Source organism: Mandrillus leucophaeus, unplaced genomic scaffold (assembly GCF_000951045.1).
Source record: "Mandrillus leucophaeus isolate KB7577 unplaced genomic scaffold, Mleu.le_1.0 Scaffold67, whole genome shotgun sequence".
NCBI lineage: Eukaryota > Metazoa > Chordata > Mammalia > Primates > Cercopithecidae > Mandrillus > Mandrillus leucophaeus.
The window spans coordinates 5,027,846-5,049,896 of NW_012107252.1; the positions used below are offsets into that span (position 1 = coordinate 5,027,846).

At 48.2% G+C, this 22,051-nt stretch overlaps 2 protein-coding genes and 1 long non-coding RNA gene across 8 annotated transcripts in view; 1 reads left to right on the plus strand and 2 right to left on the minus strand.

The window, feature by feature from the left end:
• Positions 1-3,167: 3,167 nt before the first annotated feature.
• LOC105555102 lies at positions 3,168-4,816 on the minus strand. The gene is made up of 3 exons (XR_001008422.1): positions 4,314-4,816; positions 4,199-4,276; positions 3,168-3,209 (listed from the first exon to the last, which is right to left on the minus strand). It is a non-coding gene; the product is annotated as an uncharacterized LOC105555102 (long non-coding RNA).
• A 25-nt stretch (positions 4,817-4,841) lies between these two features.
• On the plus strand, positions 4,842-16,043 carry MMACHC (methylmalonic aciduria (cobalamin deficiency) cblC type, with homocystinuria). The gene is made up of 6 exons (XM_012001891.1): positions 4,842-5,202; positions 12,532-12,726; positions 13,378-13,530; positions 13,971-14,694; positions 14,869-14,878; positions 14,978-16,043. Exons 1-4 carry the CDS (start codon positions 5,122-5,124, stop codon positions 14,388-14,390), a joined length of 849 nt encoding a protein of 282 aa, XP_011857281.1. The 5' UTR covers positions 4,842-5,121; the 3' UTR covers positions 14,391-14,694; positions 14,869-14,878; positions 14,978-16,043.
• Positions 16,026-22,051, minus strand: part of PRDX1 (peroxiredoxin 1) — an 11,856-nt gene continuing 5,830 nt past the window's right edge. For all 6 annotated transcript variants that reach the window (XM_012001888.1, XM_012001886.1, XM_012001889.1 and 3 more), the window contains exons 3-6: positions 20,687-20,840; positions 19,604-19,726; positions 19,237-19,367; positions 16,026-16,395 (exon numbers count right to left, since the gene is read on the minus strand). In XM_012001888.1, the coding sequence (XP_011857278.1) occupies positions 16,310-16,395; positions 19,237-19,367; positions 19,604-19,726; positions 20,687-20,840 (494 nt within the window). In that variant the 3' untranslated portion in view covers positions 16,026-16,309. The remainder of the gene's footprint in view (positions 16,396-19,236; positions 19,368-19,603; positions 19,727-20,686; positions 20,841-22,051) is intronic.

A 22,051-nucleotide genomic window follows, 5' to 3' on the forward strand; every position in this document is an offset into this window, starting at 1 on the left:
AAGGTGGGAGGATTGCTTTAGTCCAGGGGCAGAGGCTTCAGTGAGCCAGATCATGCCACTGCACTCCAGCCCGGGCAACAAAATAAGAACTTGTCTCAAAAAAAAAAAAAAAAAAAAAATTGCCAGAAGCTGGAGATGAGAAAAGGTAGCCTCCTACTGTCCAGATCCAGGTCCCATCAGAATATCTCATCCTCCTTTGCATCCCCCTAGCACTACTGCCCCAGAGTAGTGTCCTACCTCATTCTCCTCACCAGAATGGGAGCTCCCATTACTTTTCAAGTTCAACTGAGCTTGCACTCAGAAGGTACAGCTATAGGCTGGGCACAGTGGCTCACAACTGTAATCCCAGCACTTTGGGAGGTCAAGGCGGGCAGATCACTTGAGGTCAGAAGTTCAAGACCAGACTGGCCAACATGGTGAAACCCCGTCTCTCCTAAGAATACAAAAATTAGCCAGGCGTGATGGCGCACACCTGTAATCCCAGCTACTTGGGAGGCTGAGGCAGGAGAATCGCTTAAACCTAGGAGGCGGAGGTTGCAGTGAGCTGAGATGGCACCACTGTACTCCAGCCTGGGCAACAGAACAAGACTCTGTCTCAAAAAAAAAAAAAAAGATACAGCTATAAATGTCTATGAACTTGGATTTCAGGGGTAGAGGTCATAGAAAGCACTTCAAGTAACAGGAAGATGAACAGGTACAGCTGATTCTATCCCATGTGGGTGCTGACTCATAGAAAACACATCAGGGAGAGTTAAACCATTTTATTGCAGCCCAGCGACAAGGATGGGCAAGCAGTGAAAAGCCTCAGTAGAGAGGACAAATAATAGCTACATCAAGAGGGTAGAGGCAGGCAGTCCAGAAACAGGGCCTTGGAGGGGAGGGTGGGCAAAGAAGCCTTCATCTTACTACTCTTAATGAGTCCTTACAGGTTATTCAGGAGCATGTTGGGGCCCCAAAGGAATAGGCCCTCTTGCTTAAGACTCTGGGCATGGAGCTGAAAGCTTCTGGGCTCCAGTATAGAAAGGGTGCTCCTTTGGGGATCTAAGAGGAAGGAAAAGGGAAGAGAAAACAAGTCATCAGCAAGCATTGTGATATGCACAGAACTAGGCCCTAGGCCTTTCTAATAGAGAGGGACATACAGGACTGACAGGATAAATAGCAACAGATATCAATGAATTCACAGAAAGGCAGAGACTCCATTCTACCTGGTGTTAAATAATTGGGCAGCTGGCATTCAGGTACCATTCAGATTTAGCCTCCCCCAAAACGGGAATCCTTGTCCTTATCCTCACCTGGCTTCCATAAAAGTTCCCAGCTACTGTTACTGTCCAGAAGACTGAATTCAAAGCTAGATGAAGAAACAGACATGGTGAAGGTAGTGGCCAGAGGCAGCTTAGATTGGAGAACATGTATGGAGGTCCTGGAAAGGGGAACAGAACCAGAAACAGAGATGATGATGATGTGTCAAGGGGGCCCTACCGGCACAGAACTGTCCTCTTTCCTGAGGCTAGGACTCTGGTCTCTTCCCTCTTTTTTTGTTTTGTTTTGTTTTGTTTTTGAGATGGGGTCTCACTCTGTCACCCAAGCTGGAGTGCAATGGCATGATCTCGGCTCACTGCAACCTCCGACTCCTGGGTTCAAGCGATTCTCCCACCTCAGCCTCCCGAGTAGCTGGGATTACAGGCACCCGCCATCATGCCCGGCTAATTTTTGTAGACACAGGGTTTCACCATGTTAGTCAGGCTGGTCTTGAACTCCTGACCTCAGGTGATCTGCCCACCTCGGCCTCCCAAAGTGCTGGGATTATAGGCGTGAGCCACTGAGCTCTGCCAATCTCTCCTCCTTCTTTAACATCCAAACATATAAAGGTACCTCAGTGACTCTATATCAAGTAAAGAATGCCTTTATGGGCTACAACCAGATACTCATACTGCCCCCAGCAGCCCACACCAAATCTAGGATAGCTGAACTTTGGTCCCCAGTGTCTGACCTGTGAGACAATTCCCCTCCACTGGCACAGCACCCACACCCCCTGACCTGAGGAGGTTGTGTTCCCTCCAGGCATCTTGGTCCTCTGTCCTGGCAGCCTCCAGGGTATGACCCTTGCCTTCCTGGCCACTTTGCAACTGCTCCAACATCTGCCAGATCATGGGCTCAGGTGGAACCAAACCTCTCGCCATGACTGTCCTCTTCAGCACACTTGGAACCCTCATGTGGGCAAGGATAGTTTCTCATGGCCGGGAGCAGAAGAGTTAGGAAGAAGAGCTCTGGAGAGAGAGTCAGCACAGGGAAGAGAGTAATCGAGACAGGGGCAGGAGAGGGTATCCTGGCCTCCCTGCAGAACAGGATAGACAGAGAAAGGAAGGGTCCTCCACAGAGAAATATGCAGGGAGAAGTCTGAACCTAGTCCTAGCTTCCAACTGCCAAACTGAGCCTGTCATCCCTTAGCCAGATCAGTTTCAGCAGCAGTTGCTGGCGCTGGCCCTCAGATGAGAGAGAATGTAAGGGGGCTGTTCCCCAACTTCTTTCCTTTTCCCTCCCTGCCTGTGACCAGCCTGCTGCCGAAAACTGAGACAGAAACATTCTGGCTCAGCCGTTGGGAAGCTTCCAAGCTGACTGAAAAGACTAAACTCACACCATGAGAGGCAAAGAGTGCAACAAAATACTTGGCCACACTTCTCAGTAGCTCAGGCAGTTGGAGCCATGGCCACTTAATGGGAGAGCAAGAAGACTTTCCAGGCCGGGTGCGGTGGCCCACACCTGTAATCCTAGCACTTTGGGAGACTGAGGCAGGCGGATCATTTGAGGTCAGGAGTTCGAGACCAGCCTGACCAACATGGTGAAACCCCATCTCTACTAAAAATACGAAAAAAAGTAGCCGGGCGTGGTGGCGGGCACCTGTAATCCCAGCTACTCAGGAGGCTGAAGCAGAAGAATCGTTTGAACCCGGGAGGCAGAGGTTGCAGTGAGCCAAGATTGCGCCATTGCAACAGAGGCTGGGCAACAGAGTGAGCCTGGGCAACGGAGCAAGACTCCATCTCATAAAAAAAAAAAAAGAAGAAGAAGAAGACTTTCCAGAAAAGCGGACAAGGAAACACATATTCACCCCCAACCTTTTACTTACTCAACTGGTACTGCAGCAACTTCAATTCCTTCTGCATAATCTCTGACTCCTCCCACAGCACTGTAGGAGTGACAGCAGTGCTATTCTAGAGTCAATCAACAAATCCAGAGTAAGAAGGCCACCAGCCTCCCAGAATGCCAAAAGTTCAAAGGCCTCAAGAAGGCAAGGTTTTGCCTATCACTTACTCAGTCTGCAGCTCCTGAGGAAGGCCATTGGTAGTACTGCATTCTCCTGGTCCTGTTTGCATCTGGGCTTGGGCTTTCTCCCACACCTGGCTCCGAAGGCCCTGCAGTTACCTTCTCAGCTCCTCCAGGCATTGCTCCAGGAGAAGAGCCCTCCCCTTTGGGGCCCCCTGCAGCAACCTTAGTGATGCTGTAGTGGGACAAGTTAGGGAAACTCTCTAAGAGTTTCACAAGACCCTAGATACTCTACTTGCAAAACAAGACACATGTGCACACACAACAGGTGTGTGGCAAAATTGTGTGCATACGTATGAAGCTGTGTGTATGAAGAAAATAACTGGCCAGATACATTCCAAGATACTGAGCTGGTACTTCTGCTGCTCTCGCTCTTCTAGCAGGCCCTGCACTGCCTGCCTTAGGGCCTCAGTCACCTACCCAGGCAGAAAAAAACATATGAGCTACTGTATAACAGCTTTTCCCAATCCGTAATATCCTCATCTCACACAAACATCACATATACACACCAAGGATTCCAAGCCTCACCTGAGCCTGAGATTGAAGCTAGGATCAGAGAATAGTAACCTCATCCCAGAGAGAGGATGGGCTCTAGGACTCAGCGCAGCTCAGTCTTTGTAGGACTGTGGGAGTCTCTAAAGCCCAAGGCTGTTGAGCTTGGACTCCTGACTGCAGAGGCAAGTGATGAGAGGAAGTCCAGGTCCCAGCCAGGTCCCCGGCTGAGGGAATAAGGAAGGGTTAAGTGCAGGGTCTGTGTGGGGAAACAGAGTTAAGGAAAGGACAGAGTTGGAATTTGGAAGGAGTAATGGATGATACAGGCCCTGGAGGAAGGCACAGAAAGAGAAAGGGCTTGGAAGTAGAAAGAGACATTACTTACCTGAGTTGGAGACCCCAAGAGGATACAGCCACTGCTACAAAAGAAACAGTTGCACAGGTCAATGAGCTCTGAGAGTCCCTTAGCCTGCCCACGCAAACTGGGGACTTCCACCAACCCCTCACCTTAATCCGGGCCACATTTCCATCAGTAGTGTTGAGAAGCACATCCAGCTGCTCAAACCAGCTGAGGCTCCTACTCATATCCTGTGGCAGGGGAGCGGCAGGGGTCTGGCTCCCTGGTGTCTTGTGCTTACTCTCTCGGCGGGGGATACCCAAGGTACAGCCCAGGAAAGGCCACCACGTTAGATGGAAAGAGGGTAGTGGGGATGCAACTTGGAGTAGGGGGATGCACTATCAGACCAAAACTGCGATCGTGGGACTAGGGAAAGGAAGGACGCTCTTGGGGAACTGGGGGGAAAGCGGGATACCCTGATGATACGCAGATATCAGGTGGGGGTTGAAGGTGCCAGAACCTGGTCGAGACCTCCCCAGAAGCAGTACACTGGCGTCACCACGCCAAACCTGTGCCAGTGACAACTGCCGCCGCCGGGTTCAAAACTTCGGGTTGGTTTTGAAAGTCCGACTTTGGACTGGCTGCCGCTGCGCCACCTGGGAAACTGAGTTCGCCTCTCGCGAACACAACCGGCGATGGAGGCGGCGGAACTACCTTTCCCTGGAAGAGACACGTACATGCACACCCCCACCGTGTAGCTTGCCGGGAAACTGAGTCTTCCTGATTCCGTGTAGCTGTCTCCAGGGATCGAACAAACTACGCATCCCAAGATGCATCGCGCATAGCCAATACTGTCCCGCTATTTTACCCGTTTCCTACCTGGGAAATGGAGTCGAAGTTGACTCAAAACGTAACGGCCCAATTGTCCTTGAGACTTCATTCCCCGGCAAGCTCAGCGTGTAACGTGCGCCATGGAGCCGAAAGTCGCAGCGCTGAAGCAGAAGATCGAGGACACGCTATGTCCTTTTGGCTTCGAGGTTTACCCCTTCCAGGTTAGTTTATCCCTCCTGCTGCTCTAGGGCGAGATATATGATTGGCTTCGTTGCAACTGGCGTGAGGCCTCAGGAGCCTCTGCTCCTCCTGTGTGCCTGCAGCCCAGTGTCCATGTGACAACAGGGACAGGGTTTCAGTGGGGGCTTGGGTTAAAAAGATAGTGGTCGAGGCCGGGCGTGGTGGCTCACACCTGTAATCCCATCACTTTGGGAAGCAGAGGCAGGCGGATCACCTGAGGTGAGGAGTTCGAGACCAGTCTGGCCAACATGGTGAAACCCCATCTCTGCTAAAAATACAAAATTAGCCGGGCATATTGGTGCATGCCTGTAATCCCAGCTACTGGGGAGGCCGAGGCAGGAAAATCGCTTGAACCCCTGAGGCGGAGGCTGCAGGGAGCCGAGATTGCGCCATTACACTCCAGCCTGAGCAACCAGCGAAACTCATCTCAAAAAAAAAAAAAAAGTTGTCCCATGTTTGTCCTTTTACCCCCATATAGTATAATGCCGGATTGGTTAACAGGAGACACCATATGACCTGTAACGTGTGTGGCTCAGATTGTCACCTATATAATTTACAAGAAGAAAGGGACCTGTGAGGCAGAGTCACCTTGGAACTTCCTAAAGGATTTAGGAGAGGTCAAAGTCCAGAAGGTTTGCGTAGCTATGATTTAGGTCAGCTGAAGAGGGACAGCATTCCTGGTAATGAACAGGCAAACAATTGGCTGGTTTGTTCCCTCTACCAACAGAAGGATAATTCATGATATTTCCAGTCATCAGTGCTGGACTGGGTAATGAAACTTTGTACACTCGCCTGGCACAGCAATCTCAGCACCGCACCCCGACCCCCATTTACACAGTTATATTTCCCAACATCAGTGCCCTGTGCACTGAGCAGTTAAGTTACAAAGCTAAATCAACTCAGCTTGAGCCCTCTGCCTGATGCTTAAGAGACTACCCACTTCCCATTCCTTCCACCGAGTGGCTCACAGCAGACCTGGGAGAGGATATTGAGGGAGAAGTAGGTTGGGTCTAGCTTGAGACTGGTCTTGCCAGAAAAAATGGAATTAAGCTATATATGAAAAGATAGATTGGAAGGAAGGAGGGTTATGTACATCCCAAATATCAGAAAAAGCTTGAGTAAAAGTGTGGAGATAGTGGTGTGGTGTTACCAAGTAAAAGGGCTTGATGCCTGATGTGCTAGAAGCCAATATTATGACACTGGGTTTTTGAGAAAACAAAAGCTATTTGTTGCAGATCAACCTTTAACTCTTTGAGACACTGTTTCAGTGGATGGCAGGTATGTGGAAGAGTGAAAATACCTATCTGGCAAGTTGAGTAGACCTGGGTATTAGGAGTTTTTGTACTGAACAAAGCCAACTGCAGCCCTGCCAGTCACCCTAGGCTCCTACCTCTCACCTCTCTACCCCCACATCCTATAAGACTGTCTACTGAATCTCCCAAGTCCATTCCCTTCTATTCCACCCGTCTATGCTGTGGTTCAGGCCACCATTTCTCACTTGGATTACTGTAATAACCTCCTTGCTGTCATTTTACCTCCAGTCCATCCTCCACACTGCAGCCAGTTTGATCTAAAACTGATCATGCTAGTTTACTTCTTAAATCATCAGTGGCTCTTCACTGTCACCAAATTAAATCCATATTCTTTAAATTGGTATTCAAAACCAATCAAAATCTCACTCCTATTGATCTCTCCAGCCTTCTCTCCCTCTGATTCCCTCTACGGACCCTTCACTTACACCAAACTAGACAATTTTCAAATATGCCCAGGAATTTTCTGCCAGTGTGTTTGCTTATGCTGTGACTTCTGTTTATTTTATTCTTTATTTATTTAGAGACAAAGTCTCACTCTGTCCTCCAGGCTGGAGTGCAGTGGTGCAATCATAGCTCACTGCAGCCTCAAACTCCTGGGCTCAAGTGATCCTCCCACTTCAGTCTCCCAAGTAACTGACTTCAGGCATGCACCAAAACTCAGTGTCTCACTTTGTTGCCCTGGCTGGTCTTGAACTCCTGGCCTCAAGTGGTCCTCCTGCTTTGGCCACCCAAAGCACTGGGATTACATGCATGAGTCACCGCACTTAGTCTGTGACCTCTTTTTAAAATACACACCAGTGAGTTTATGTCTTTTTTGGTGAAATATAAATAATAAATGCACACCAGATTCTCCTCCCCACATCAACCTGACAGTTGACCAGTTGATTTTCTAGCCTTCAAGACTTAGCATCCAAGAAAGCCTTTTCTTTTCTTTTCTTTTTTTTTTTTTTTGAGACGGAGTTTTGCTCTTGTTGCCCAGGCTGGAGTGCAATGGTGCGATCTCAGCTCACCGCAACTTCTGCCTCCCAGGTTCAAGTGATTCTCCTGCCTTAGCCTCCAGAGTAGCTGGGATTACAGACATGCACCAACACGCCCGGCTAATTTTGTATTTTTTTTAGTAGAGACAGAGTTTCTCCATGTTGGTCAGGCTGGTCTTCAACTCCCAACCTCAGGTGATCTGCCCACCTCGGCCTCTCAAAGTGCTGGGATTACAGGCATGAGCCACCGTGCCCAGCCACAAGGAAGCCTTTTCTAATTTCAGAGGACCCCATCTGACCCTGTCATTGCACTAGCTATAGTACAGTCATTTCTGCTGTTCTTAGTTGATTCTGCCTACTAGAACTTTCTGTGGCCAGGCGTGGTGGCTCTCACCTGTAATCCCAGCACTTTGGGAAGCCAAGGTGAGTGAATTACTGGAGGTCAGGAGTTCAAGACTAGCCTGGCCAACATGGTGAAATCCCGTCTCTACTAAAAATAGAAAATTAGCTGGGCGTGGTGGTGTGCACCTGTAATCCCGGCTCTCAGGAGGCTGAGGCAGGAGAATTGTTTGAGCCTGGGAGGTGGGGGTTGTGGTGAGCCGAGATTGCACCATTGCACTCCAGCCTGGGCAAATGAGCGAAACTCCATCTCAAAAATAATAATAATAATAATAATAACTCAATAACTCTCTGCCTTTCTTCCTTTTTTTTGAGATGGAGTCTCACTCTGTTGCCCCGGCTGGAGTGCAATGGCGCCATCTCGGCTCACTGCAACCTCTGCCTCCCGGGTTCAAGCAATTCTCCTGCCTCAGCCTCCTGAGTAGCTGGGATTTCTGCCTCTCTATTCTAAGTTCCTTGTCATATAATACATGAACCTATAGTAGACATGAGGGGGAAGAGACCTAACCACAACAGTCACATTATGAGTTGAGCACCAACACAGACTTCACTTATCTGTTACAGCAGTAAAACCAGCTACAATCAAACGAGTAATGGTCATCCCACTCTGTCCCAGTAATGCACAACCCCAGGTAGCCTGTGTAGACCTGTGTCAAGTATTCTGCACTATGAGTCAGAAATCCCCAGTAAGTGATGCAGGTATATCCATAGCACTTCGTGTGAACAGCAGCAACCTCCACAACTATGTGATTTAGCAAGTTCATTGCAGGTTATGTTACAGGTCTTTAGTTCAGGCTTCTTGTGACAGTTCTTCTCCATGTTCAGTGTGTGAATGTGGGTGTAGACAGTGTGTTACAGGTGAGTCCAATTTCTTGGATGTCCAGGCCAAGTGGACAAAAGCAAATATTGTGTGTCCTAAAACTGAAAATAAAGTTTGCATTAATCACATATTTGCTTTGCTGATTGGTCAACCTCAAAAACATAAGCTTGCTGGCCAGGCACGGTGGCTCATGCCTGTAATCCCAGCACTTTAGGGAGGCGGAGGCGGGTGGACCATCTGAGGTCAGGAGTTCAAGACCAGCCTCACCAACATGACGAAACCCCGTCTCAACTAAAAATACAGAAAATGAGCCAGGCATGCTGGCAGACACCTGTAATCCCAGCTACTCGGGAGGCTGAGGCAGGAGAATCGCTTGAACCTAGGAGGTGGAGGTTTCAGTGAGCTGAAATGGCACCACTGCACTCCAGCCTGGGCAACAGAGAAAGACTATCTCAAAAACAAAACAAAACTGGATCAGACATATCTTGAACCCAGGAGGCGGAGGTTGCAGTGAGCCAAGATTGCGCCACAAACTCCAGCCTGGGGAACAAAAGCAGAATTCCATCTCAAAAAAAAAAAAAAACAAATACAAGATTCCTGTTAGGGGTGTTGAGCATGGTAACAAGAAAGTCTGTCAAAAGCAGGAAAATCCCATCCTGGGCAACATAGGGAGACCCTGTCTCTACAACAAATTATTTTTTTGTTTTAATTAGCCAGCCAGGTGTGGTGGTTCACACCTGTGGTCCCAGCCACTCGGGAGGCTGAGGTGGGATGATTGCCTGAGGGAGGGAGGTTGAGGCTGCAGTGAGCTGTGATCACCTCACTGCACTCTAGCCTAGGTGACAGGGCAAGACTGTCTCAAAAAAAAAAAAAAAAAAAGCAGGAAAACCCCTGATGGGCTCAAGTCAGAGGTTAAGTATGTTTCTAGCCTCTTTGGTAGCGTCAGTTCATCAACTGATAAAAATGTTTTTTTTGGCCTGGCGTGGAAGCTCACGCATGTAATCCTAGCACTTTGGGAGGCCAAGGTAGGCAGATCAGCTGAGGCCAGGAGTTCGAGACCAGCCTGGCCAACATGGCGAAGCCCTGTCTCTACTAAAAGTACAAAAAATTAGCTAGGCCTGGTAGCACACGCCCATAATCCCAGCTACTTGGGAGGCTGAGGCACAAGAATCACTTGAACCCAGGAGGCAGAGGTTGCAGTGAGCCAACATCATGCCACTGCACCCTAGCAGTGACAGTGGGTGACAGTGAGACTGTATACATTTTTTTAAAAGGGTGGGGGGGCTTTGTTTTTAAAGACAGGTTCTCGCCAGGCGCGGTGACTCACGCCTATAATCCCAGCACTTTGGGAGGCCGATGCAGGTGGATCATGAGATCAAGCGATCGAGACCATCCTGGCCAACATGGTGAAACCCCATCTCTACTAAAAAATACAAAAATTAGCTGGGCATAGTGGCGCAGGCCTATAGTCCCAGCAACTCGGGAGGCTGAGACCAGAGAATCACTTGAATCCTGGGAGGTGGAGGTTGCAATGAGCCGAGGCTGCACCACTGCACTCCAGCCTGGCAACAGAGTGAGACTCCATCTAAAAAAAAATTAATTAATTAAAATAAAAAAATAAAGACAAGTTCTTGCTCTGTTGCCCAGGCTGGTCTCAAACTCTTGGCCCCAAGCAGTCCTCCTGCCTCAGCCTCCCAAAGTGCTGGGATTGCAGCTGTAAGCCACCATGCCCAGCCTAAAAACACTATTTTAAGAAACTGCCTGGGCTGGGCGCGGTGGCTCATGCCTGTAATCCCAGCACTTTGGGAGGCCAAGGCAGGTGGATCATGAGGTCAGGAGATCGAGACCATCCTGGCCAGCATGGTGAAACCCCCGTCTCTCTTAAAAATACAAAAATTAGGCCAGGCGCGGTGGCTCACGCCTGTAATCCCAGCACTTTGGGAGGCCGAGGCGGGCGGATCACAAGGTCAGGAGATCGAGACCATCCTGGCTAACACGGTGAAACCCCGTCTCTACTAAAAATACAAAAAATTAGCTGGGCGCGGTGGCGGGCGCCTGAGTCCCAGCTACTTGGGAGGCTGAGGCAGGAGAATGGCGTGAACCTGGGAGGCGGAGATTTCAGTGAGCCGAAATTGCGCCACTGCACTCCAGCCTGGGGCACAGAGCGAGACTCCGTCTCAAAAAAAAAAAAAAAAATACAAAAATTAGCTGGGCATGGTGGCACACACTTGTAGTCCCAGCTACTCTGGAGACTGAGGCAGGAGAATCACTTGAACCCGGGAGGCGGAGGTTGCAGGGAGCCAAGATCACGCCCCTGCACTCCAGCCTGGGCAACAGAGCGAGACTCTGTCTCAAAAAAAAAAAAAAAAAAAAAAGAAAGAAACTGCCTGTTCTCTCCAAATTCATCTCTAGAGTTAGGGTTACATAGCCTGGAACTATGGTGTTGTCTTTGATCTGTCTGTATGGCGATGCTCTGGACATAGTGAAGTTTTCATCTATTATAACCCCTTGATCTTCAGCGGAGACGTAGCTTGCTGCTGCTGATAGTTTCCCCTGGCGACATATCAAAAGGGTAAAGAAGTGCTGGTTGGGAAGAGACTGGTGGAGCCACATCGTTTTGTGTCATTTGAGGATGAGTTGGGCTGTGGCATGAACAGCGTTGAGGGTTCAGGTGGTTTTCTCCCTCTCAGGCTTGGCTGCAGCAACATGCTTCTCCAGATTAACAATATTTTTCTGAACAACTGTTATAGCATCATATGTTGATTCTGCTTTGAGAAATCTCCAATCTTGCTTTTGTCTTAGAATACCTTCAAGGTGTTGAACTTGGAGGACAAGTGCATTGACAGCCACTTTGACTGTTCCTGTGCCCTCACGCACCTCAGTCAGTTGTGGATTTAGGAACTCTGCTCTGTGGGGCCTCATTCCTGGGTTTTCATTTTCTTTTATTATTATTTGAGGCGAGGTCTCACTCTATCACCCAGGCTGGAGTGCAGTGGCACGATCTTGTCTCACTGCAACCTCTGCCTCCCAGGTTCAAGCGATTCTCCTGCCTCAGCCTCCTGAGTAGCTGGGATTACAGGCGAGCGCCACCATGCTTGTCTAATTTTTGTATTTCTAGTAGAGGCAGGGTTTCACCATGTTGGCCAGGCTGGTCTCCAGACCTCAGGTGATCCACCTGCCTCAGCCTCCCAAAGTGCTGGGATTATAGCTGTGAGCCACCACGCCCAGCGGGGTTTTTCATTTTCATTGGTTCATTTGTAGTTGGATGAGGCCTGAATTACTTGTTATCAGTCAGTCCTTCAATAAATAAATAAATAATTCCCTGGGCCACGCTCGGTGGCTCACGCCTATATAATCCCAGCACTTTGGAAGGCTGAGGCAGGTGGGTCCTAGTGAGGCCAAGAGTTCGAGACCAACCTGGCCAACATGGCGAAACGCCGTCTTTACTAAAAATACAAAAAATAGCCAGGCGTGGTGGTGCACATCTGTAATCCCAGCTGCTCGGGAGGCTGAGGCACGAGAATCACTTGAAATCTGAGAGGCCGAAGTTGCAGTGGGCCAAGATCACACCACTGTACTCCATCCTGGGTGACAGAGCAAGACTCTGTCTCAAAAAATAATTAATTCCCTGTCAAATTCAGTTGAGTTGCTGGTAAAAATAAATCACATAGCATCAGTGAAAATTAACTGAATGAGTGACCTGGAGGCTGGGGCAAAAGTGGGAGGCCTGAAAGTTAAGGTGTGGGCCAGGCTAAGGCCTAGACTGGCCCTCTCCAGCCTGGCCTGAACTTTCTGTTTCAGGTGGCATGGTACAATGAACTCTTGCCTCCAGCCTTCCACCTACTGCTGCCAGGACCTACCCTGGCCTTCCTGGTACTCAGCACACCTGCCATGTTTGACCAGGCCCTCAAGCCCTTCTTGCAGAGCTGCCACCTCCGAATGCTGACCGACCCAGTGGACCAGTGTGTGGCCTACCATCTGGGCCGTGTTAGAGAGGTGAGGAAGGCTGTTTTCCCCCACCTCCCAAAGCCACAGCTGCCTCCAGTTCCTCCAGGCTCAATGCAGGATCTAGACCTAGGGCTAGGAGCCACTTCAAAGGTGAAATGATGTCCTAAAGTCAGGCTTGACATTCTGTGATCTTTCCTCATTCTGCCTTCTCACACACCCAAGTTCCACCACCCTCCTCTACCAGTACCCCAGTGTGTAATCAGTCTCTGTCACCCTACACTGATGGGCAACTACATGAACCTCAGACCAGGTTTTCCTTGGCCTCCAAGTGGAATAGGAATGAGTTCAACATTCCCCAGGTGTTGCTTTGCCCTAGACCTGCAAGCTTTATGCTGTCCTTTTGAGGACAGAACAATATTCTCCCAACACACACACATATACACATAACTATGTACACACCCACTGGATCTTCCCAAAGCTGGCCATGCCTTCCTCCACACCAGGACTTGTGTATTTCCCTTCAAACATGGGCACTTCTGGAAATAACTATAACTATGTCCACACTGGAGCCTCCCAAGTTAAGGTCATGTTTTCCTTTCTGAGGACAGGACCATGTTCACAAACAAACTAGGGCTCCCTAGGATAAAGTCATAACTCCCCTCATGCTGACAGTACCCTCTATCTTGTCCACGGTTCCAGAGCCTCCCAGAGCTGCAGATAGAAGTCATTGCTGACTACGAAGTGCACCCCAACCGACGCCCCAAGATCCTGGCCCAGACAGCAGCCCATGTGGCAGGGGCTGCTTACTACTACCAACGACAAGATGTGGAGGCTGACCCATGGGGGAACCAGGTGAGAGGGAAAATGTAAATAGAGACTGAGACAGACTGGTAAAGGCCTCTCCCTACCAGGTCCCACATTCCTCAGCCTTCCCTGGATGGATTTGTTTGACACAACCCAAAACAAATAAGCTTTGTCCTGGGCAGGGGAGCAGTCCTGTCACATGTGATTGTCTGACTGGGGACTTGTGAGATCAGAAAACCTCGTCTGCAGAACCATCTTAGGATAGAGGGGGCACAGCAGTGTTCAGAATAGTGGTGAGACTGGGTAAGCCCAAGCCCTTCCTTGTGCTCAGAATAGTTTATGAAAGGGTTTGCCAAGAAAGGGACAGTTTATGTAGTCAGCGTACACTGAGTGGGAAATAAATGAACAGGCCTAGCTTGCAATGATGGCAGTTGGACTTGGTGCCAAGGGGACCTCCGTGAACTTGCTTTTCTTCACTCTCTCCCCAGCACATATCAGGTGTGTGCATACACCCCCGATTTGGGGGCTGGTTTGCCATCCGAGGGGTAGTGCTGCTGCCAGGGATAGAGGTGCCAGATCTGCCACCCAGAAAACCTCATGACTGTGTACCTACAAGAGCTGCCCGTATCGCCCTACTCGAAGGCTTCAATTTCCACTGGAGAGACTGGACTTACCGGGATGCTGTGACACCCCAGGAGCGCTACTCAGAAGAGCAGAAGGCGTACTTCTCCACTCCGCCTGCCCAACGATTGGCCCTGCTGGGCTTGGTTCAGCCCTCAGAGAAGCCTAGTTCTCCCTCCCCAGACTTTCCTTTTACCACACACACCCCCAAGAAGCCTGGGAATCCCAGCAGAGCCCGGAGCTGGCTCAGCCCCAGGGTCTCACCACCTGCATCCCCTGGCCCTTGATACCTTTCTCCCATGTAGACCCTGATTTATGGAGGTACTTGCTAGGATTTAATTGGCTTTGGCAAAGGAAAAGGTTCTGAGTACAAGATTACTATTTTTAATAATACCGTAGAGATCTTCCATGAAGGTAACAAGGCTCAAGGAAGTTAAGTTTGGCCAAGATAAAGGCCAGGAAACCAGAATTCCCATCTGCCTTCAAATGCAATTTTTTTTTTTTTTTAAAAGACAGTCTCACTCTTGTCACCTAGGCTGGAGTGCAGTGGCGCAATCTCCGCTCACTGCAACCTCCGATTCCTGGGTTCAAGCAGTTCTCTGCCTCAGCCTCCCGAGTAGCTGGAACAGCAGCTGCCTGCCACCACACCTGGCTAATTTTTTGGCGCTCAGCGAAGACTCTTAATCTGTTCCCATTTCTAAGCAGTGCCCCCAATGTCATTACAGGACATGGTGGCTCACGCCTGTAATCCCAGCACTTTGAGAGGCTGAGGCAGGTGAATTATGAGGTCAGTTTGAGACCAGCCTGGCCAATATGGTGAAACCCCGTCTCTACTAAAAATACAGTTAGCCGGGGATGGTGGCGCAGGCCTAAGGAGAATCATTTGAACCAGGGAGGCAAAGGTTGCAGTGAGCCGAGATTGCACAGCTGCACTCTAGCCTGGGCGACGTGTGAGACTCTCTCAAAAAAAGAAAAAAGTACCTACCTCACGTAGGAACTGAATAAACACGTGTACAGCACTTTGGAAAGTACCTGACATACAGTAAACTGTATGTTGGCTGTTACCAAAGGCCCTGGGAATTCTGTACTGCTGCTCATGGGTATAGTCTGGGTTCTAGAGGGCTGGGCAGGTTGGAGTAGCTGAGGAAGACAAGTGGCTGGAATGGTATCACATGACACACAGAAGTATCCTCAGTTCTCAATCTACCCTGGCCTCAAGGGCCCAGAATAAGTTTTCCCAGCTGACAACCTCTCTAAGGACAATGACATATGAATGAGGATCAAAACGAGCTCTGGCCAGGCACTGTGGCTCTCACCTCTAATCCCACCATTTTGGGAGGCTGAGGCGGAGGACCACTTGAGGCGAGGAGTTCAGAACCAGTCTGGGCAACATAGTGACACTAAAAAAGACTATCTCTAATCAAGGCTAGAACCCAGGGAAGGCTAAGAATTGCCCAGTACTGTACAACTACTGAAAGCCCTACCCAAGGCCACCAGCCCTTTGTCTTCCTCTTTCTGCCAGTTCAAAAGAAACAGAAACCTCCAACTCTCTTACATAGCAGGTACCAGGCATTTATCAGAAGAGGCCAAGTTTCTGGTTCCCATGCAGCCCTTTGAATAGTGTGTCCAAGTAAAAATAGGTGTCCAAGTAGTCACACCGAGACTAACTGGCAACCCAGCCTGTGGCATAAGTCGCCATGCTCCAGTCAACACTATAGCAGGGCTTATTCTTCTCCCTCATGTGTAGTGAAACAAAATGTTAACACCTTGGGTTCATTCAGTTCCATTCCCTGTGTCTACCTGTGTCAATATAATCCCGATTTGGAGGCAGCTCTCATTTTCCCCTAAACAGGGAAAGCAGAGTAAATTCCTCTTAAAATCAAAAGCTAGTAATATACCTCCTAAAATAAAGACTCATCAAGGTATCAGTTCAGGTTTAATACAAACTACAAAATATTAATGGGTTGCTCTACTGATACATCATACAAACCAGTGGCCTGCCCACAACACCAACTCAGGCCATTCCTACCAAAGGAAGAAAGGCTGGTCTCTCCACCCCATGCAGGAAAGGCCTGCCTTGTAACAGACCACAATTCGGCTGAATCTGAAGTCTTGTGTTTTACTCATGGGGAAAAGAAAAAAAATACAGAAGAGGTTTTGTTCTCATGGCTGCCCACTGCAGCCTGGCACTAAAACAGCCCAGCGCTCACTTCTGCTTGGAGAAATATTCTTTGCTCTTTTGGACATCAGGCTTGATGGTATCACTGCCAGGTTTCCAGCCAGCAGGGCACACTGCAAAAGAAAGGTACCACTAATTAATAACCTTCTCAATGGTATGCACCACCATTCTCCTATGGACAAAACCAGTTCTGCACCCTAAAGAGCCTGAACACTCAGATACCAGGAAACCTACCCCTGCAATCGGTCTAAGATCATTCAGCCTTTTAGTGTAACCTAACTATTTTACAAACATTATATAATCATCACCACAGCCTTAAGATACTATTATGCCTAATTTATTCATGTAGCACTTAAAATTTAAATTTTCCACAAAAAAGGCAAGTTTAAATGATTTGCCAACACTCTCCAGTCCTTAAGGGGAAAAAAAAAAAGCTAAATAAATGATACACATAGAACTATGTAAACCCTTAACACTAAACTGTTTCCCTCTGACAGCCCTTCAGAACTCTGAAGGCAGCAACCTCAGTCTGCCTTCTCAGCATTCTTATAACTCTACCAAACTGGAAAGCCTGAACCTTATAAAGGATCAAGAACTTAATAGAAGCGCCTGCTTGTTTCATTAAGTAACTGCCATCTACCCCTCGGTAAGCAAAAAGCAAAGTTTGAGATTTTTCATGAATGTATACAGAAAGCACAGCCTTCAACCTTTTCCTGACAATGCCTAAGAATGTGTCTCAGGCTAGCCTGAAGAAAGTGAGGCAAGGGGACTAATCTCTGATTTTTCTTTTTCTTTTTTTGAGATGGAGTCTCGCTGTGTTGCCCAGGCTGGAGTGCAGTGGCGTGATCCCCACCTCTCTCTGCAACCTTGGTCTCCCAGGTTCAAGCGATTCTCCTGCATCAGCCTCCCAAGTAGCTGGGATTACAGGCGCCCGCCACCACACCCGGCTAATTTTTGTATTTTTAGTAGAGATGGGGTTTCACGATGTTGGCCAGGCTGATCTCAAACTCCTGACCTCAGGTGATCTGCCTGCCTCAGCCTCCCAAAGTGCTAGGATTACAGGCGTGAGCCACCGCACCTGGCCTGATTTTTCCACTACCATGTGCTGTCATATTCTACGAGACATGTAATCAAAGTCCAGCAGGAGCAGCAAGAGTCTCAATTGCTCAAGTGAGACATAGGGAGGCCCCTCTTTGGTCCAAGGATATCATAACCTCAGATATCAAGACTCTACAAACAGCTCTCTAGGCATAAGGTACAGATGGAACAAGAGCTAAATAGAAGGACCAGCTGCCATTATTTTCCTAAAATCTCCATCTGATTGTTAGTTATTGGCTTTAGTGATATCAAGGGGTTACAATACAGGTCCTAAAGATAAACAAGTTGGAAAGAACAGCATAAAAGCAAATAAATACCAGCCTGGCCAACATAATGAAACCCCGTCTCTACTAAAAATATAAAAAATTAGCTGGGCGTGGTGGTGAGCGTCTATAATCCCAGGTACTCGGGAGGCTGAGGCAGGACAATTGCTTGAGACAGAGGTTGCAGTGAGCTGAGATCATAACACTGCACTCTAGCCCGGATGACAGTGCGAGACTCCATCTCAAAAAAACAAGTGTTTGGCAGCCGGGCACAGTGGTTCACGCCTATAATCCCAGCGCTTTGGGAGGCCAAGGCGGAGGACTGCTTGAGCTTGAGCTCAGGAGTTCTGAGACCAGCCTGGCCAACATGGCAAAATCACATCTCTACAAAACATACAAAAATTAGTGGGGCATGGTGGTGGGCCCCTGTAGTCCTAGCTACTCAGGAAGCTGATGCTAGAGAATTGCTTGAACCCAGGAGGTGGTAGCTGCAGTAAGCCGAGATCACACCACTGCACTCCAGTTTGGGCAACAAAACAAGATTCTGTCTCAAAAAAAAAATATATATATATATACACACAGTGTTTGGCATTCATAGGCTCTTAAATGGTGCCTATTTAAGAAGCTGTACATGTTCCAGTGGGATGGGAAGCAGAAGAGACCAATAGAGTCTGAAGAAGCAAGCTTCTCAGTCATGAAAGCTTGTGTTCGGGAGACTAACCTATATGTAGGTTCCCAGGAAAGTCCAGTTAAAGGGCCTACTTTGCCACTGCCGGCTCCTTCTTAATGCTGAACCTCATCTCCCACAAGGGGGCAGTCTCAGCAGGTGTCAGCTGAGCCATGTGTTACCTGTCCAGGCTAATTGCCCACACATCCTTCTGAAAAGGGTACCTCCTGGTTATCAGTGCTCACTGATCCCTATATAATCAGACTCTTACAGGGATTAGAAAGTAATCCCTGTAAAAAGATTACTTGGTGCTAGCCAAACTAGCACCTTTGGGTCTTCCCATACACACACCACTAATCCAGACTCTAGTAACTTCATTTTCTTTAAATCACAAGATCAGAGCTAAAATGGGCCTTAGAAAGCTAGTCTGGGCTGGGCGCGATGGCTCATGGGAGGTGGAGGTCACAGTGAGCCAAGACTGCACCACTGCACTCTAGCCTGGGCAACAGAGCAAGACTCTGTCTTGCAAAAAATAAATAAATAAATACAAATATGAACTATATGGATTAACCTCTTCTCTCAACAAAGTTATTTTTAAAATGGCATGCTTCATCTCTAGATGTGATTCCCAACCATTTTGTTTTGCCCTAATACATCTGTGAGATCATCCTACATTAAGTTAGATCTTTAGGACTGACTGATTCTAAATGAGCAGGGCAGAAGAGAGGAGTATGTACACTTCGAATAAAAAGTCTTTATATTCTCCTTCCCAAGCTTTTCCATTACCCTCACCCTCACACACTGTAATCCAGGGGCTTCAATATCTTGAAGAGAAATACCCCTTTTCTTATTTGGTAGCTTCTGTTCCTACTATCTTTCCCATTCTACCACCACTCTGTTATCCTTTTATCAGACAGATGGCTTACCTTCCCCATGTTTGTCAGTGAACTGGAAGGCCTGAACTAGTCTCAAAGTCTCATCCACAGAGCGTCCGACAGGGAGGTCATTTACAGTGATCTGCCGAAGAATACCCTTATCATCAATGATAAAGAGGCCCCTGGGAAAAGAGATGAAAGGAAAAGCAATACAGGTTTAAAGATGTGCTTTGTTAGAATACAGAAGCTTGAAGTCTTAAGGAAATGGACTGGTCTCCACATTCATACTGGCCTGGCCTTAGTGAGAAGGCCCCTGCATAAAGGAATGAAATGATGAAGGCGTCTCTACAGATCAGGGCTCTAGATTTCTCCAAATAAAAGGCTTTCAGCCAACTGGGTACTTGTCCTGATGACATACCTGAATGAAATGCCTTCATCAGCCTTTAAGACCCCATAATCCTGAGCAATGGTGCGCTTCGGGTCTGATACCAAAGGAATGTTCATGGGTCCCAGTCCTCCTTGTTTCTTAGGTGTGTTGATCCTACGGCAAAAGGCAAACACAGTTACATTCAAACTCTTGACTTAACTGTACCTATTCCTCTTTCCCCCTTTCCCATATTCCTAATCTAACTTTCCAAAAAAACTGTTTTTTTCCTTTTCCAGCAATAAAGTGAATGCTGAGAACAGTTAAGGTAGGTTACTAGGGTACACTCAACTGCAACTGAAGCTGCTGCTTCTCTGCTGCCAGGTCATGAGCAGTAAGAGAAAATCAGACTTTGCACTTCTTCCATGAGAAGCCAATACTTGGCCAGGCGCGGTGACTCTAGCCTGTAATCCCAGCACTTTGGGAGGCCGAGACAGGCGGATCACGAGGTCAGGAGATCGAGACCATCCTGGCTAAAACGGTGAAACCCCGTTTCTACTAAATACAAAAAACTAGCCGGGTGAGGCGGCGGGTGCCTGTAGTCCCAGCTACTCGGGAGGCTGAGGCAGGAGAATGGCCTGAACCCGGGAGGCGGAGCTTGCAGTGAGCTGAGATCCGGCCACTGTACTCCAGCCTGGGCAACACAGCAAGACTTCGTCTCCAAAAAAAAAAAAAAAAAAATCCATGAGAGGCCAATACTTGAAAGTCTATTGCCAAAGCTTCCCAGTTGCTGTTTTAAAAGTTCACATGCGGCCAGGTGTGGTGGCTCACGCCTGTAATCCCAACACTTTGGGAGGCCAAGGCGGGCAGATCATGAGGTCAGGAGATCGAGACCATCCTGGCTAACACGGTGAAACCCCATCTCTACTAAAAATACAAAAAATTAGCCGGGCTGGTGGTGGGCACCCGTAGTCCCAGCTACTCTGGAGGCTGAGGCAGGAGAATGGCGTGAACCCAGGAGGCGGAGCTTGCAGTGAGCCAAGATCACACCACTCCCTCTAGCCTGGGCGACAGAGCGAGACTCCATCTCAAAAAATAAAAAAAAAGTTCACATGCCAAATGAACCAAGAGATTTACCATGCTAGATGACAGAAGTGAGAATCCACAGAAGCACCAATCACTTGGCAGTTGAGTTTCTTAAATTCTTCTGCCCTATCACTGAAAGCGATGATCTCCGTAGGGCACACAAAGGTGAAGTCAAGAGGATAAAAGAAGAACACAACATATTTTCCTGGGGGAAAAACAGGAGTCATGGTTAGCATTTGACACAGACTTCCTTGCTTTATATTTTCCTATACAAAAAGAAGCAAGTTGATGGCTGACACAATAACCACTAAATGCCAAGATGCTCGATATAGATGTCTCCTAGTAGCTACTTTTAGAACCTGGTGCATTAGGAAAACCTGAATGAAAGAAACTTCCAATCCCATGCTTTGTTCTCCTGCCTCCATATTCTTAGCTGCCAACCACAGAATAAACACTGTTCAGTCTAATTTTGATCTTTTCTGAGTGGCTAAAATTAGCATAAACACCAAGTTCTCCAAAGATAGCAAAAGCAAGGATGCACTTATAAGCATGGCCTAATACCAACGCTTAACAAACAGTGCCCAGAGAAGCTGAATTGCAGCACTCCTCTGCTGTAGAGATAAGACACCAATAAGAAGTCAGAGCCTTTGCACTTCTCCCGTGATGAACCATAGTAATGGAACAAGCATGGTTTAAGTGATCACATGTGTTCCTAACGTGCCTGACAGGACAGGAAAAATTTTAAGCCAGGCACAGTGGTGCGTGTTTGTAGTCCCAGCTACTTGGGAGGCTGAGGTGGGAGGATCCCTTGACCCCAGGAGTTTGAGGCCAGCCTGGGCAACAGAGCAAGACGGTCTCAAAACAACAAAAAATACATATATACATATACACAGAGAGAGACAGAGAAAAGACAAAAGTACTAGTGAGTAACAGAACTTCTAGCTGCAATTTTAATGAAGTCACTGGGATTAACCACTGAAATAACAGATCGTCAAACTGGTCAGGCAGCCTAGCCTTTTCACCACACCCACCAGGCTTAAATACTAGAACAATTCCAAATATTCACTCATTTCCAGGTAGCAGCAATGTTTGCAAAGTCAAATAGGCTGGGTGTGGTGGCTCAGCCTGGCATGGTGGCTCATGTCTGTAATCCTAGCATTTTGGTAGGCCGAGGCAGGTGGATCACCTGAGGTCAGGAGTTCAAGACCAGCCTGACCAACATGGTGAAACGTGTCTCTACTAAAAATACAAAAATTAGCTGGGCGTGATAGCGGGGGCCTGAAATCCCAGCTACTCGGGAGGCTGAGCCAGGAGAATCACTTGAACTGGGGAGATGGAGGTCGCAGTGACCCAAGACCATGCCACTGCACTACAGCCTATGCAACAAGAGCAAAATTCCATCTCAAAAAAAAAAAA